Source organism: Camelus ferus, chromosome 18 (assembly GCF_009834535.1).
Source record: "Camelus ferus isolate YT-003-E chromosome 18, BCGSAC_Cfer_1.0, whole genome shotgun sequence".
Taxonomy (NCBI): Eukaryota; Metazoa; Chordata; class Mammalia; order Artiodactyla; family Camelidae; genus Camelus; species Camelus ferus.
Window position 1 is genome coordinate 33,906,278 of NC_045713.1, and position 18,049 is coordinate 33,924,326.

Below are 18,049 nucleotides of genomic sequence, written 5' to 3' on the forward strand. Positions count from 1 at the left end.
AGAGATGTCTCAGTTAACATGACACAGTAAGTGCTTTTTAAGCTGTGTTTCTGTCACTTGTAACCCAAAGAATCCTGACTAACAGACTCTGAGTTCATAGTTAATAGTAGCGGAGATGGGGATTTGAATGCATGTCTGCTTAGCTCTAAGAGGCTTTCCTAGGAGTAATCTTGGTGCTTAAGCCAGGGGCCATTCTCTGAGTCCTGATTCCTAGATGGCATTTGGGTTCTGATATTTTTAACGCATTTTCCCTTGCTCTCGTTAATTGGTGGTGGGAGCACGGAAGGTGTAATGAACGTAAATAACTAAAGCTAATTATTTAAATCCAGATAATTAAATAAATGCCCATAATTTCAGGGAGTTGCTCCCTATTACGAAAAAAAAAAAAAAAGCTTCCTGGATTGAGGTCCCAGTGTAGGTCCAAAGGACACAAATTCCCAGCAGTTGAGGAAGGAACTTCCCAGTCCCCACCCCCTCCTTCTCTGGAGCAGGTGCCTGTGTTCAAGGCCCAGCTCTGCTAAAAGCTGTGTGACCTTAGGCAAGGACTGAACCTGCCTGTGCCTGTTTCCTCATCTGAAAAATGGGGAAAATAATAGCGTCCCTTTCATAGGAGGAACCGAGGAGTATGCATGAATAGCACACAGTAGGTCTTTGTAAAGGCTGTTATTGTTACTCCAAGGCTGGCTCCTCCTTATTCGTTGCAAGCCAACAGTCACCCCACAGAGAGCCTCCAGCCTCCATCTTCTCCCTTCTGCACACAGTTTTGTTTCTTTCAGAGCACTGTCTGCTATAAGATCCCTTCTCTTTCGGTTTCCTTCTTTAAAAGGGCTGTAAGCTTTACGAAGGGCAGAAACCCGGTGTATTTTGTCAACTGCTATCTCCCCAGCACCTCGTCTCCTGCCTGGCACATAGTAGGTGCTCAGAGAGTGCTGGTTTGATAAAGGACAGCGGCACAGTGGCGGGGGCCGCTTCTTTTCCAGGACTTGCCACACTACCACGACTTGCGGGGATGGGGGGCGCGTTGCGGGGGAGGTACAGTCTCTTTGTGCGCTCTTTTACCCTCCTTTCAACTTCCTTGTGTAACTTTGTGTGAACACAACTCCAGAAGCTCCCGGGACAAGGCCACCGCCCCGCAATCAGGGCCTTCCTAGTTCTGCCCTTGGGGAGGGACGGTGGGGGTGGCCCGCGGGAGGCCAGTCGCAAGCGCGTCCTGAAGTCCCTCCCGTCGCCCCGCGTCGCTTTAAGGCGGAGGCCCGGGAGAGGGCCGACCCCGCCCGCCGGCTCGGCGCTCGGCTCCAGACTTCGGCATTTCCTCCCCGCTAGCTGGCGCGGCCTCGCCTCCCCTCGGAAGAGGAAACTCCCCGGACCGAGTAACGGGAACAAGCGCGGAGGGGAGCGGCGGGGTACCCCGGGGGCCCACTGCATCAGGAGGGCGGCCCGGGGTAGCAGGCGAGCGGGCCGGACCGGAGGCGGCCGCCAGCAGCGCGCCGGGGCGCCGGGCGGGGAGGGCCGGAGGCCGGACGCCGGACGCAGCGCGCAGGGCGCGGCCGGGAGCCGGGGCGTGCAGGGCGGGCCGCAGCTGGAAGGAACACTTGAGCTGGGAAAGGAGGCCGAGCTGGAGGGCGGCTTCCCCCGGCCCTGCGACGGGGGAGCCGCCCCGGAGGCGAAGGAGACCGGGACAGCGGGGCTGCCCGGGCGCTGCGCGCATGCTGTGTCGGGGGCGCAGCCGGGGCTCGCGCCCTGGGCTGCTCGGCCGCCGCTGTCCCGGGCGCCCGGAATGTCTGTGCACTACACCCTCAATCTGCGAGTCTTCTGGCCCCTGGTGACCGGCCTCTGCACCGCCCTCGTGTGCCTCTACCATGTCCTGCGGGGAAGCGGGGGCGCCCGGGTCGAACCTCCCGACGGCGCGGATGGCGGCTTCCCGCTGCTCAAGGTGGCAGTCCTGCTCCTTCTCGGCTACATCCTCCTGCGCTGTCGCCAAACTGTTCGACAGCGCTTCCTGCCCGGGACCCCCCGCCTGGGGGGCCACTCCGCCTTCTCTCCTAGACACTTCCGAGAGCCCAGCCTCGACATCCTGCTGGAGAGTTACTACGAGCATGAGGTGCGCCTGTCGCCGCACGTGCTGGGCCACAGCAAGGCGCACGTGAGCCGGATCGTGGGCGAGCTGGTGCGGGCTGGCCGCACTCGGGGGTCCCCAGGTCCCATCCCCGGAGGGGCGCTGGCCTTGGCCTTCCGCGGAGACTTTATCCAGGTGGGCAGCGCCTACGAGCAGCATAAAATCCGCCGGCCCGACGGCTTCGACGTGCTTGTGCCGCTGCGCCTCCCGCCCCTGGTGGCGCTGGAGCCCCGGAGCCTGGGCGCAGAGCCCGAGCTGGCCCCAGCCTTCCACGGCTGCTTTGTGTGCGCACTCAAGGCACCGCCGGGGGCCTCCGGAGGCCAGTGGCTCCGGGACTGCAAAACCTTCGCCGACGGCTTCTGCGTGGATGTGCGTGGGCGGCGCCATCTCTCGGCCACACTGGTGCTGCGCTGGTTCCAGTCGCACCTGCAGCGCTCCCTGGCCACCGTGCGCTACAGCCTGGAGGGGCGTTGTCGGGTCAGCCTAACCCCGGGTGGCCTGGAGCAGCCTCCCACCCTGCACATCCTGCCCTGCCGCACCGATTACGGCTGCTGCCGCCTTTCCATGGCCGTGCGTCTCATCCCTGCTGTCCATTTGGGCGACAGCGTCTTCCTGGTGGCACCACCACTGCCACCCTCGCCCGTCGGGCCCCTGTCGGAGCTCCCAGGAGGTCTGCGCGGGGATGCGCTATGGGGCGTGAACACCGCGCGCCAGGAGCAGAAGCTGCTAAGCTGGCTGCAGGAAAGGGCCCCTCCAGGTGCCTGCTACCTCAAGTGTCTGCAGTTGCTTAAAGCTCTTCGAGACCTGGGTGCCCGAGGGCTGGACCCGACGGCCGCCACCCAGTGGGGACGCATCCTGTCTTCATACGTGCTCAAGACGGTGCTGCTGGCGGTGCTGCTGCGCGAGGGGGCTCCTGCACAAGGCTGGGAGGAGGCACACCTGGGCGAGCGCTTGGAAGAGCTCGTGCAGTTCCTTAGGGGCTGCCTGCTTCAACGCCGAACACTCTTCCACTGCGTCCTGGGCCCTGGCGGGGCAGCCGCTGAGGTGGGCCCGCTGCCCAAGGTCCTGCGTGAAGCTGGCCCAGTTGACCTCCTGGCTGCTTTCGACAGGCACGCCCGGGAGCTCGCGGCGGCGCGCTTGCTGTCCACGTGGCGAAGACTGCCCCAGCTTCTCCGGGCCTATGGGGGTCCCCGCTACCTTGCCAGGTGTCCCCCACCCCGGAGCCAGCGCACCCAGGGGTTCCCTGAAGATGAACCATAAACCCTGACATCGCCCTCACCGGGCCTAGAGCTCCTGAAACCTCCCTCACCCACCGGGTGGGGGGTGGGGGGTGTCAATGAAGCCAGTTCAAAGCAAGGAAATGAGCTGCAAAAGGTATTGGAAAGCTCAGAGGGTGACATTTGGTGGCTTCAGTGATGTTTAAACATCACTCCTGGCTCGACAATCCAGTATAGTTATGGCATCTTCCTGGGCCAGACGTCCAACGTCAGCAGCTAAGAGTCGATCCAAATGTTGGTTTGTGTGGAATGATTCTGCAGAGGGATCCAGCTTTAGGGAAGTCCAGTAAGGGAAGCCAGAACTAACTGCAAGGGAAGTTCAGACACAGATCTCTCTGGCCCCCAAATTTAAAGAAGCAAGTGGTTTTCTGACACAACTACTTGGTAGGTCCTGGGTTCCTGATTGTCCTTAAAAAAAAAAACAAAACAAAACTGAATCTTTATTGACAACTGGAATTGAAGGTCTATTCTAGGGGCTAAGGTTCTGAGGAACGTAGTTTCCACTATTCACATTAATATTCATATATAGTTTTTAAATGATATGATCACAAGTGTTTGACAGCATTATGAAGAACTGAGACACCGCTGTTGAGAGGCAGTCAGGAGTTGCTTAGAGAAACTTTCAGAGCAAATAGCAGTTTCTTTCAATCAGTTCTTTCGTTTTGTGGTAATCGCTTGTGCCAAGTGTTGCATCTGAAAGGGAGGCCAGTTACATTAACTATTAAGAAGAGTGCAGGCTTGACGAGCAGGCCTGCTGAACATCCCTCCAGGCACACAGGGATGGGTACCAGTCCGTGCCCATTCACTGAGTGCCTGCTATAAGCCAGGCACAGTGCAGAGTGGCAACAAGCTACATGTTTCAGACAACACTGGTGAGGGCATAAAACATGTTGGGTCTCAAGAAGGATGTATTTCACTCTTTACCTAGCAAGGTGTGTTGGCAGGGCTTGCTGCTGGCTGGAGACAGAAACTTCTTTATTTTTTTAAGTCTTCTCAGCAAACTCCTTTGCATGGGGATTTCTTTCCAAGTTTAATGAGGCAAGGAAGTGCCCGGCTGCAGTTAGAGCTCCCAGCCAATGCTCAGTGATCCTTTGTGGTTGGGAAGTTTTGCTCCCATTGCCCAAGTGGGTTTTTAAGTGGCCCTAAGGCCACCTTCAAGGAGTGGTTGGTTCAGCACAAGTCTTGCAAGGTATTTCGACTTAGAGTTCAGTATCTTGGGCATTGTGCTTGAAGATCAGTTATTTCCCAGTTGGTCAACAGAGAAGAAGGACAGCAGAGGAGAGATGGAGGGAGACAGCCCTTGTCAGATGTCTGCTCTTTCTTCTCTTTGGGCGTAAATACCACCAGGCCGGGTGGATTTTGCAGCTAGCCAGTTCTGAAATCCCTCCTTGCCCGCCCAAATTTCTAACAGCCCTCAACTGCGTCAGTCGACTTGAAACTCAAAGTTTAGGATGGTCATTGTCTGCCAAATAGAAAATACAGCCAGCCCCAGTGATGTACTTTGGGACTTTTCTTTTATAATTTGGGTCTCTTTTTTTTTTTTTTTAAACAGAGACTCTTAAAGGTAAAACTTGGAAGACAGAAGTAGCCACTGAATAGGGCCATTGTTTAGTTTCTGAGCTACTTTGAGGGAACTCTTTAAACTTTCTTTAGGGGACCCACTTGGCCACTGTGGGGGAAACTGTTGTGAATAAACGATTTATAGCGAATTCTTCTCAGCAGAGCTGCAGAGATTTCATTATGTCTTTCGCATCCTTGGACTGTAAGAGAAACAGTTGCAAACGTTGTGCTGTCCCTTTGAGGTTGTTTTGGGGACATTTCCCCTTGACACCACAAAGTCATTCTTAGCTTTTGAGGTCAGTGTTAGGTCATAAGGTACTGCATTTAGCAAAGGGGTCAGTCTACCAACTTCCTGCAAAGATATAAACTGCACAGTGTTTTTTTAAATTACTTTTTAAAATAAATGCCAAGAGTAAGTAGATCTTTATATAAATATATATTTATAATATTTCCATACTCAGCTATAATTTCCTCTGTAGTGGGAGTGAGGGAAAGCGAGGCTACTGGAGGGATTATAAAACTTTAAAAGCCGAATTTTCCGAGTATCTCTAGCTGAGTTGATAGTTTTCTTTCTTTTTTTTTTTATTTGAATAGCATTTTGAAGTTTGAATCTGGTAACATACTGTTCTTGTAGTTTCTTTGTTCATTTGGTTTTTTATAGGGTTAGTTACCCAAAGCCTCATCCATCCTCAAGATTTTTAAATTTTATTTTTTTAATTAATGGGGCATTGTGTTTGTGAATTTTTAAAATATTAATATTTTATTTAAATGCCATGCTGAACATGGTAACCAAAAACTTAGAGATTTCGATCAATTTTGATCAATGTTTAGTAATCCAAAACATGTACTGTGTACAAATGAAATAATACGGCTTTGTAGCCAGCTATGATGGCTGCCCAAGGCACTTAAATTAAGCTCAATTATGTATTTTATTAGGGCTCCATCATCTCCTTGATCTGAAATGTACACATTTTCAGTGTATACTTGGTACTGGAGATTCATATATGCAAATATTCTCATACAATATTCATACAAGAAAGCTCAAAACTGTTCATGATTTTTAAAAAAGAAGATTAATTGTCCAGCCAGTGCCCGAAGAAAATGTTTTGGGAAGATGACTCAGCCATTTTGCCTTGAGACAACCCTTCAGGAACTCCCACGGACCAGCCTTTGGGAGCCATCCTGGAATGCTCGTGGGCTGAGAGAAGGAGATGTTTTTTTGCAAAATGAAACTGAAGCAGAAAGAAGGGAGAAGGTGAGCAAACCAAGAGAAGTCTGAAGATTTCAGGAAGGACTTAAGATGGACGTGGAAGGAAGAGATGGACAGGTGGAGAGATGGGGTGGAGATTGTACGAGGGTGCGAGAGAGGTTTGGGTTAGGAAACACGTTTTTAGATATGTGCTCTTTCAAACCAGGAGTCGCAAACTCAGCAGCCTGCAGGGTGAGGTCGGGAGGTAAATAGGGAAGGGGCGGGTTGGGGTGGGGGAGGAACGTGCCCGTCTTAGGGGCAGCCGTTGCTCAGCTCCATGTGGGAGGAAAAGGGGTCGAGTGGGGCTGGAAATTTTAAAAATCAGCATTTTTTTAAAAAATGAAACTTTCTGATTTTTAAACAACATAATTTTAAAAAATGTCCAAAACACCATGTGGGCCAAGTATGACATTTGGTTGAGCCTGGGGGCCACCAGTTTGCGACTCCTGCCTTACACAGTGAGCCCTCAAGTATGTATAAAGGTCATATTTGTTATGGGTATGACGTTGTTATACATGGTGGGGGGTGTCATACTTCAGGTCTTCTTTATGTCTCAGAGCTAACCTTTATTGTAGAAACAAACCCCCAAAATTAACATGGCCACAGATGACACTGAGCTTTTGGTCCCCAGGAAGATTCTCCATCCTGGAGCCGAGGAGTCAGATCCTACATCAAACCACCGGGGGCCAGTCCTTGGCATTTCCTTCCTGGTGAGCTGGGGCTAAATTCCTTGGCTCTGTCAGAGTTTGCAGATGAGTAATCAGGAAGGATTGCAGAATAACTTGTTTCTTCTCTATTTGTGTTTCATTCTTAGTTTTAAATTAGTTAGTATTTTTTTTTAGTCGTTGCCTAGCCCGTGTCTTAGCAATGGTGGTTGGTGGTCGTAACACCAGAACATCAGTGCTGGTCTCCGGACCCAGCTTTTTAGGCTTTGTTCCCATCCCCGCTGCCAAGAGTACTGTTCTGACCAGATGTTTCTATCCCTTTCTGACTCCGTGGCTCCCACCAAAATTGACATCCCAGCATTCTGAAGGAATTAACCTAATAACCTTCCAGAGTGTCTCTTTTAACCTCGTGGAGTAAGTCACTTTTTCTGTAAAATGTGGCTTTTGACCTTGATGAAGACTTAACTTCTCCTGTCCACGTGCAGGAAGGTTATGACCTCCCTCCCCAGCGGTGGGAAAAATGAACGTTTCCAGTAGCCCTCGAGAAGGAAGAAACTTCAGTGTTATCATTGTGGCATTTGTTAATTTTTTTTTAAAATTGCATGTGTGTTTCTTAGACACTACTGTTTTTGTTGTTGTTGTTGTGGTTTTTTTTTTTGTAACCTATGTAGCACATGATTTGCTGGGGATAAAGCAAGTATAAATTGAGAGAGGATGAAGATATATGAGATATCTATGCAGACAGAATAGGCAAAAATATGCAGCTAAATTATGTATAACCTGGTTTTTGAAGTACTGAATTATCAGACATTCAGGAATATTTTTAGCACCTTTTTCTTTAAAAAAAAAAAGTGCCTTGATTCAGTCACTTGACTTTAAAACATTCCTCTTAGTTTATTGTTATTTTTAGTGTGTATTCCAACCCCAAACTGTGTACTATGATACAGTCCTATCGGCTGCAGTCATAGTCTATGTTTTATTCCAATAACAGAGACCAAAGAGGTAAACATGATTCAGCTGCTACAGTTGTGTGATTAAAAAGGCTTTTTAATCACACCACATTTCCATGGCCCAAACAGTCAAGGCCAGCCATTTGTTTTCTATTTCAGGTTGGAGTAAATTTGCACTTTTAATCATATGGGTCATTTGGGGACCTTGTTCTTTCATACTTTGCTTTATTAATAAAGGAACTTGTCAAAACCTCTGGACTGAACATCAGGTTTGGGGGGGGGGGCTCTCATCTTCCTGGAGGGCGGGCCTGGGGCTGCACTGGCTTGTGGTTCCTTCCACAACTTTCAGGGTCGGGGTGTATGGGAGTCTTGTTCGACACAGCAAGGCTGGGATCGTTGTACAGAATTGGCGCCGTACAGAGGTGAGAGTTCATTATGCCAGTTCCTAGTTCTGTAGGCAGCATAGGGTCCTGCCTTCAAGTCTTTTTCTACCCAAGAACCTTCTGGCCCTGCCCCTCCTCAGCCTCCCCCCTCCACCCCCTACTCTCACACACTACCCCAAATACAACTCAAGTCTTGGCCTGTGGCTAATTTATAGCTCAAGAATTTTGCCCAGAAATCTCTTAGGCCCCCGGGGCCCTCTCCAAATGGTAAACATTTGCTAATATGAAAAACCACCAGGCTTAGTGAGAGATAGAATCTTGGAGGCCATGTAGGATTCTTCAAAACCTTGGAGCCAGGCAGATGTGTAGGGAAACCTGCAGCTACTGGCTGATTAAACATTTGCCCCGGGGGAAAGGCGTGGTGGGGCACATTGCGTTTAATTTTCAACAATTCTTGAGTATCTTCTGTCCCCAGGCATTGAGGGCACACAGAGGTGACCGAGACAGATATGGTCTCTCTTACGAGCTGGCAAACTGGTGTGAGAGGCAGGCAATTAAAGAAGTCATTTCTAGGCAGAGGATATATAGCTCAGGGGTAAAGCATGTGCTTAGCGTGCATGAGGTCCTGGGTTCTATCCCCAGTACCTTCATTAAAAATAAATAACTAAAATAAAAATAAACCTAAATACTCCCCCCAAAAAAACCAGAAAGAGCAATTAAAAAAAAAAAGTCATTTCTGAACAATGTGGTGGGTGCTAGGTGGGGGAAAGGTGAGGAAGCACAGAAGAGGGACACCTCATGCAGTTCAGGGGCATCAGGGAGGGCTGCTCGCAAGAAGTGACGTCTCAGTTGAGATCCAGAGAGAGGTAAGAATTCGCTAAGTGAAGGGAGTTGGGCTGGAGAGGAAAGCACAAACACAGGTGGAAGGAGCAGTCGGTTTGGCTGGAAAGTGGGGGTGGGCAGGAGGGAGGAGGCTTCAGTGGCAGAGGATGAGGTGGGAGAGGAAGGAAGGCACCAGGGCACAGGGGTTCTGGAAGCCAGAGCTTCTCAAGCTGGAGTTTGCAGACCACCTGGGCGTCTCATTTGAATGCAAGTTCTGATTCCTCAGGTCGGGGTGTCACCCAAGGTTCTGCCTTTCTAACAGATGCAGGCAATGCCGCTGATCCAGGGGCCACACTTTGATGGCAAAATTGTGAACCACAGTGGAAGTCTGAACTGATCTCCAAGACGCTGGCGATCCACCTGAGGAGGGAATGGCAATCACTTTTGAACTTGGCCCTCTCTGGCGTGAGTACTGTTTACAGTTCCATGGACAATTCTAGCATGCAGCCAGGGTTGTGAACCACAGACTTAGATCAGATGGCCTTCTGCCTTTCAGTAGATGCTGTGGAACCACCAGCTGGTATGTGTGAGGTTTGCTTTGTGTCAGAGACAGGCAGCTGAAGTGGTGGCAGTGATGGTGTGAGAATAAAATCCCAGGACAGAATCCAAGGTGAAACATTGCTATGCGGACACAGGATGTAATCCTGCTAGTGGTTCCCCTTTCCTACAACCCCAGGGATGTGAAAACAATTAAAAAAATTTTTTTTAGTAAAACAAAAGTCATCAGAGTCACCCTGAAACTTATCAGCAAAGAAAAGCCTCTGTATTCAGAGCGAAGGTTTCCTCATTTTTTTCATCTTTTAGCCTGGAGAGAACATACCTCCTATACTATATTCACAAAATACTGTCTCTTTTCATGAATATTCAATGGTTTTGCCCACAGTTTGTCTCAATTTCCCCCCCCCCCCCATCTTAGATGCGGTGACTTTGAGCCAGCACTTAAAAATAATTACAGTCCATCAAGTCTCTTTCCAATGAAGCCAGGAGAGAACGCACTAGAAGTCCCACTGTGTACCAGACTCAAACTAAAAGCCTTTAAAGACCTTATCTCATTAAAAGATTATTATCTTTATGGTTTATTTAATCATTGGTCTCCTCGAATTAAGAGCTAAGCCTCTGATGAGTGGCTGTTGATTCTTATCAAAATGAAACCATTAAAACGTTTTCCATGGAGAAAAACGCTTGAGGCATTTGGAGATGAGGCCTCAGGGTCTTGTACGGCAAGGAACTGCACTGGAAATACTGCTCCATGTGTTAAGTATAGGGTTTGTAATGATTAATTATTTTTTTCTGATAAATAACTGATTTTCAAAAGCAGTCTAATTGGCAGGGATCTCCACTTCCATGTTTTCAAAATGCATTTCGGCATCCTCTCACTAAACCCAGACCCAGTACACCGACTGAGAAGTCTGAGCCCTTCCTACACGTGGCAGAGATGCTTCTGCTGCTTGCTGAATATCCTTGAGGAACCCAACGTCTCTCAGCGCCCCTGCAGTTACACAGGGCCGAGTGGCTGGTTCTGACCAGCGGGTAGGGAGCAGAAGCGACTGGTCATGATCCTGCAGAGGCAATAAAAGATATGTGTGAAGATAGCAGCAGCACAAGATGGAACTAGGGCATTTCTAAGAGGACGGAGGTCCATGTCACTCTCCTGATTCATACTGGCCTTTGCATCAGTGAGAAATCAACCTTTGTGATGTTAGGGCCTCTGAAATGAATTGAGAAATGAAACATCGGGTTTCTTTGTTTCAGCAGCATAGCCCGGCCTGTCCTAACTAATCTACGATGATGCTGAAGAGGGCTCCTATCCGAACCCCATTTTGCAAGACCCCATTGGAAGCCCCTCAGATTCATGTGTTGATTAAAAATATGGAGAAAATTTTCTTCCCTAGGGCCCCAGAAAATTCCAAATTGTGAAGTGCTTCATCTCCATTCACTCACTCAGTAAATAATCAGAGTACCTACTGTGTGCCAAGGCCTGTGCTGGTCCTGGGGACAGGTGTTGGCAAAAAACACCAGCTCATTTGGCTGCAGCTTTCAGTCTGTTGGAGGAGTCAGATGCATATCAAACAAGCACGCCAATGAGCGCTGAATAACTAAGAGAGGTGAAAGCTTTGAAAGGAAGAAACAGGATTCTGCTAAATCAGAAATTCAGAAGGAATTCAGGGCAGCCCCAGGGAATTAGGGAAGGCGTCTTGGAGATTTTGGAACCCAGTACACGAACCCACCGTGGGTTCTGTCTCAGTGTCACCTGGCAGGGCACTTACTGTGTGCGAAGCTCCTTGCCAAAAGGCTTGACACACAGTATCCTCATTTGATCATTGTAACAGTCCGAGGAGATGGTGTTAATATCACTTTCATTTCACAATAAAGGAAACTGAGGCTGGGCAAGATGAGGCTGAATGCCCCAATGCCACTTAGTAAGTAAGTGTAGACAGGGATTTGAACCCACATCTACTGGCTCCAAAGCAAAGGCTTGATGCATTTCTGATCCTTGCAAACAGAGCCAAGGAGGTTAGTCATGCAGGAAGTAGCCCCTCAGGAGTCCCACAGCGGGAGATCAAAATGAAACCAGCAGGCAGATGTTTACAAGTTGCCTGGAAAAGCTACCCACCACAGGGAGGCGGGGGATATCTTCCTCTCCACCCTCCTCCAAGCCCCTCCTTAAAAGCTCTAGGGTTCCTTTTTCATTTTTATGGCATCCCCTCCCCCTCCCCCCAGAGGGCTGACTTCATCCTTCAGCAGACAGGAAGGCGGGGGCTGCGTCTCCAGTAGCCCAGCCACCGAGGATGGCTTCCCTCCACACTCAACCCAGATGAAAATGACAGGACACACCAGCTCTTTCTTCTCCCGATTTTCTCCAATGGATGCTTCCCTTTCTCCTCAGAACAGAAGCAGGAAGGCCCGGGGTAGCTGCGTTGAAACGTTGGCCGGTATGAGCTTGCTGCTTTGTTTTCACAGAAGGATTAAACAGATTCCACACGCATTTCGACTCAACCAGATACGTGCTTCACCTGCGGACACGTGTGTGCACATATGCGTGCACAGACGTACACACTCTTGAACTCACACACATGCACTCGTAGCTAACACTTTCATAGCACTTACAGTATTTCAGGCAGTTTTCTAGGTCTGGGGAAACACCAGCGCTTGGGCTAAATGCAGCCTGTTCGTGTGAATAAAGTTTTATTGGAACACAGCCATCCTCACTGATGCATTGTCTGTGGCTGCTTTTGGACCACAACAGCAGCACTGAGTCATTTCGACAGTGACCCTATGGCTCCCAGACCTAAAATATTTACTACCTGGCCCTTCACAGTTGAAGTTGGCTGACCCCATGTTCTAAGTGCCTGAAAACTCTCTGTGAAGTTTCAGTTATCTATTGCTGCATAACTAACCACCCTAAAATTTAGTGGCTTAAAAATCACCACCACCATTATTATCTCTCATGAGTCTGTGTGTTAATTGAGCTCTGCTGGTCGTTCTGTTACGAGCTGAATTTGGGTCCGCTCGCCTGCTGCACAGCAAATCCAGTTGAGAGACATGGGGTTGTGGTGAAGGAAAGTGCAGCATTTATTGCAGGGCACCAAACAAGGAGAACAGGCAGCTGGGCTCAAAAGACCTTCGCCAACGGCTGTCAGGTGAGGGTTTTGAAAGGCAACATTAGGAGTTGCAGGATGCGTGACCGGCTCATGGACCTTCTTCTGGTTGGCTGGTCGTGAGGTCACAGGGTGATGTTTCAGGAATCTCAATCATCCTCCTTCTGGTTCCAACCAGTACGGAGTCTACAGGCTTGTGGTCAGCATGTAGTCACCATCCTCCACAGGGGTGGATTGGGGGGGTGTCTTAGTTTCTGCAGAACAACTCAAAGATATGCATCAGATTGTTATCTGTGTCCCTTCAGGAGGAACTAGAAGTCCTGTGACCCTATTGTTTTCACTTCTCTGATCATTAACTGCTCGAGCTTGCTCTCTGGAACCCAGGGGAAGGCCTAGGAGACTAAAGCTTTTTCTACAAACAAGAAGTGGGGAACTGAAGGGGCTTGTTCTAGGGAGGGCCCTGCAGCATCCTGCTCGGTTTCAGTTCTGCTCCTTGTGATGACAACTGGGACCACAAGCCTGTCCAGTAGGACTCGCTCTCATGGGCTGTGAGCTCAGCTGGCCCTGGACCCGCATGCCCCAGTTTCCCTCCATGTGGCCTCACCATTTAGCTCTTGCTTCTCAGGCCTCAGCCGCTGGATTCCAAGGGGAGTGTTCCACGTGTGCAGATGTAGAACTGCAGGTCAGAACAAACCACAGGTCCTGGGGAAATGGCATGGACTCCACCTGTCAATGGCAGGGGTGGTAAAGAATTCACCACGTATCTTCATTTTAGACATAGGAGAACTTTGGCACAGAAAGGTTAAGTAACTTGCCCACCAACACCCAGCTCGTAACACACCACGCTCACTCACACAAATGTGCACATGCGTACATAGTCACACATTATATATATCTCCACCACACACACCCACAACTCACAGCAATACACACACTTAGAGTCACAGGTCTACATCCTCATACAGACACCAAGTCCTCATGCAAGTTCATACATACACAATTCACATTTGCCCACAAGCATTCACATGTACACACTCCGCTGTCACGGCCACCCCCCCACCCTCACATATGTAATCACACCTAAGCACATGCATGTACACACATGTGCACGCAGTTTCCTCCCTCTCCACTGACCAGAGTAATTTCCTTCAGTGACTCAGGAGACCTTTTTCTCCCCCCTTTTGCACAGGATATTGTTCTAATGCCAGAAAACCCCGCTGCCTTCCCACCATTGTGCAAAATCTCTCTCCACCTCAGCAGGGCCCATAGGTCCGGGATCCTGGGTCCCCAGCCCCACTTGGAATGGCCACAGACAGGACTTGAGACCCAGGCGCCTCAAGCTGACGTTCGACGTGGAGGAAATCACTGAGACACAGGAAGGCTAAGTTCATTGCCCAGTGTCACACAGCAGAGGCCAGCCACCTGGCAGACACCCTGACCTCCCAGCACTCAGCTGGCTCAGGCCCTGGGGGCTCAGTGGTGCCTGATGAATGAATGAGTTGGAAGCACTTATTCAGTGTTGATTTTTTTTAAAAAAAGACTTCATTCTTGTAGAAGCAGTTTTAAGTTCACAGCATAAATGAGTGGAAGGCATAGGGATTTCCCATGTCTCCTCTGTCCCCGGCTCCCAACACACAGCCTCCCTCATTATCAACATCCCTCACCAGATGGTACACTTGTTGCAACTGACGAACCTACACTGACACATCATTATCACCCAAAGTCCATAGTTTACATTGGGGTTCACCTTTGGGTTGTACATTTTATGGGTTTGGGCAAATACATAATGATATGTACCCACCATTGTAGTGTCATTCAGAGTATTTCCACTGCCCGAAACATCCTCTGTGCTCCACCTATTCACCCGTCACTCCTTCCCCCAGCCCCTGACAACCAATGATCTCTTTACTGTTGCCACAGATGTGCCTTCTCCAGAATGTTATATAGTTGGAATCATACAGGATGTAGCCTTTTCCGATTGGCTTCTTTCCCTTAATAACATGCATTTAAGTTTCCTCCATGTCTTTTCATGACTTGGTAGCTCATTTTTCTTTTTTAGTGCTAAATAATATTCCATCATCTGGATGTACCACAGTTGATTTATCCATTCAGCTGCAGGACATCTTTGTTGCTTCAGTATCGATTTTCATTAGTGGCTGTGGAAAGCAGGCAGAACAGAAATGCTCTTCAGGGCTTATAAGTCAGACACCGAGGATGTCATAGAGGCACGGTGTGAAGAGAAGTGCCCACCTTTCCTCCTTCATCTGGTCATCCACTGCACTCATCTTCAGCCCTAGCCAGACATTACAGTGACTTGGGGAGATTTTTTAAAAATACTGATTTCTGGGTCCCACCCCGAGAGACTATGATTCAGTTGTTTTGGGCTGGGACCTGAGCACCAGGATTTTTTTTAAAGCTCCCCTGGTGGTTGCAGTGTAGACTTGAGAACCACCAGTCCACTAGACTCTGCTGTAGGTAGATGGTGGTTCTGGTGACTCCAGAGTAGAAGGTGAAGGTTGCCTGTTGGGAGTTAAAACAGGTAGGTCTGGTCTGATGGTGCAGGGCTGCACGGTGTGTTCATTTCAACTGAATGTGGAGGCTCCAGGTGGGACACGCTCTCTTCATTTGTCTGCTCTCAAATACCACCTCCTGTCAGCCCATTGAGGGCGACTGCACACATTTAGGTACTGGCCTGACACCTGGAGACATTTGGATTTTATGGCCAGTGGGACCTGACTCTGGCCAAGGTGACCAACACGTCCCAGTTTGCCTGGGAGTTTCCAAGTTTTAGCACTGAAAATCCCATGTCCCCAGAACTCCCTTGGTCCTGGGCAAACTGGACAGTTAGTCACCCTGCTTTGGGTCTTCTTATAGGAAAGTGAAGATGGACCCATAAACCCCTCAAAAACACCTGTTCTCAAGCTTAGCTGCACATTGAAATTACCTGGGTAGTGTTAATAACTATTCTTACCAGGCCCCAAGTATTATACCCAAACACACCCCCAAGTTACTATCACACCCCCAGAGATTCTGATGTAATTGATACAGAAATGGCCAAGAAACAGGATTTTTAAAAGCTCCTCAGATGGTTCAAATGTGAAGGCAGGGGCAAAGAGCCCTCAGCAAGGTAAGAATCAGCTCCATCAGATCAACACATTGTACACCTTAAACTTACACAATGATACTTATCAATTCTATTTCAATAGAGCTGGAAAAAATAGAAAAGAGAGAGAGAGAATTAGCTTATGGAGGGAAATGACATTGGACTGAATTCAGACTTGGGGACTTCGGGAAAACAGGCAGAAGATGCAATGTGGTTTGACATCAGAACTTTGATGAAGTCCATTTACCTCTCTGAGCCTCAGTTTCCTCATCTGTAAAGTGGGAGCCTCTCTCTCAACCAAACATGCAAACAAGGTATTTGGCTCAGAACAGAATTAACCCTTATGAATAACAACAGAGGAGCGAAATATTGAGTGCTCATTAGGTGCTTGGCTCTGTGCTAAATACTGGAAAGTCTATGATTCGTTTGAGCCGAGGAGGTAGCTAGCGTTCTCATTTCCTCCTCAGAGTCGAGAAGTCTGCAGCTGAAGGAAGCAGAAAGATGCTCCCAGTCTGTCAGATTATTTTCATGGAGAGCCAGGCCAAGGAGCAAGTGACCCAGAGAGGTCAGAAACCGACCCTGGGAATCTAAAAAAGTGCAAACTGGCCCTGGATTGTTTTCTCAAAATGAAAATAGCTTTCTTGTTTGCTTTTGATTGTAGAAATAATATACGCTCGCTATAAAAAGTTCAAATAATGCAGAGGCTTATGAGAAAGAAATAAAGATCTTTGGACACCCCTGTGAGCGACCAGGAGTGGGAGCGGAGGGCTGTCTTAAGCAGCTCCCCCACCCTCAGCCTCACCCAGCCCTTAGGACAAAAGCATCAGCTCCCATGACGTCATCTGCCTCGAGGCCTCAGAGCTGGGGACAATGGCAGGATATGGACATCCAACTTAGAATTCGGACATCAGCTCAGTTGGAAAGGGCTTGGCCTGGCGCTGGGACTCGCCTCTGATCAAGGCCTCTGGGATGGACAAGCTTCAGCTTGCGCCCAGAGCCGTCGCCAGAGTGACTGATGATAACGACGTAGACTGAACACTCACATGCACCAGACAGCACTCAGAAGGTGAATTAGCTCATCGAATCCTTGTGATCATCCTGGCAGTTAGGGACTATCATGCCCTGCTTCTAGAGAAGGACCAGGCTCAGAGAGGTAAAGTAACTTGCCTCAAGTCACACAGCTGGCAAGCAGCAGGGCCACGACTGGCACCTGGTTCTGGAACCACGTGCTCTTTGTCACGAGGCTGATGTGGTGCTCACAACAGCCATATGGGGTGGGTGTATTCAGAATTCTCATTATATAGATGAGGAAATCAGGGCTCTGAAAGGCTGAGTGACTTGCCCAGGGTCATCCAGCCAATGAGCAGGAGCACCAGGAAATAAAGTCAGGCTCATCTGTCTTCAGAGTTGCGTTCCCCCAATTCCAGCCCTTGAGAAACCGCCTCCATCATCTTTGCTACCTTATTTATTTGATCTTTTAAATAAGCATACCTTATTTATTTAATCTTTTTTTTCAGTGTTGCTTTTTTCTGTCCCATTCTAAACACATTTGTAAAACTATTGGTTTAATGTGGTTGTTATACATATTCTTCTAATACATTAAACACCTACTAAAGTAAACCATGTATGTCATGTGCTGCACAAAGTGTGCATGTACTCAGCTAAAAAAACACAAGTTTCTCCACCAGACGTGAACTCTGCCATCAAGGAGCTTGCAGGTGAGTGGCGGAGATGGATGGATCTGGCCCAGTGTTACAGATTACACTGTGTCCCCCCAACCCAAATTTATGTTTAAGCCCTAACCCCCCAGTACTCAGAATGTGTCTGTATTTGGAGGAAAGGTTTTAAAGAAATGATTGAGTTAAATTGAGGCCATTAGTGTGGGTCCCTAATCCAGTAAGTCTGGTGTCCTTATAAGGGGAGAGAGAGAGAGACACCAGGGTTGTGTGCACAGAGAAAAGACTGGGTGACGACAAAGTGGGAAACTGGCCATTTGCAAGCCAAGGAGAACCAGCCCTGCTGCAGCTCGATCTTGGACTTTCAGCCTCCGGAACTGTGGGAAAACAAATTCCTGTTGTTGAAGCCGCCTGGGTGTGGTGTTTTGTTACAGCAGCCCGAGCTGACTATTACAGATAGGCTCTCAAATCACACAGAATTTGAGATGGTCGGAAGGTGATGTGGAAGGGGGTTGGCGGGGAGGGACTGCAGTGGGAAGTAACTGGGTTCATCTCCTGATTTTAAAATGAAGAATGGCAGAGGATTTAA

The 18,049-nt window shown here is 49.0% G+C and overlaps 1 protein-coding gene and 1 long non-coding RNA gene across 2 annotated transcripts in view; one reads left to right on the top strand and one right to left on the bottom strand.

Moving 5' to 3' along the window:
* Positions 1-1,255: 1,255 nt before the first annotated feature.
* ITPRIPL2 (ITPRIP like 2) lies at positions 1,256-8,067 on the top strand. The gene has a single exon (XM_032460963.1). It carries the CDS (start codon positions 1,778-1,780, stop codon positions 3,374-3,376), a length of 1,599 nt encoding a protein of 532 aa, XP_032316854.1. The 5' UTR covers positions 1,256-1,777; the 3' UTR covers positions 3,377-8,067.
* Positions 8,068-11,441: 3,374 nt separating this feature from the next.
* Positions 11,442-18,049, bottom strand: part of LOC116657608 — a 29,430-nt gene continuing 22,822 nt past the window's right edge. Inside the window, exons 6-7 of the long non-coding RNA XR_004312789.1 lie at positions 13,286-13,407; positions 11,442-12,946 (exon numbers count right to left, since the gene is read on the bottom strand). This is a non-coding gene — a long non-coding RNA (uncharacterized LOC116657608). The remainder of the gene's footprint in view (positions 12,947-13,285; positions 13,408-18,049) is intronic.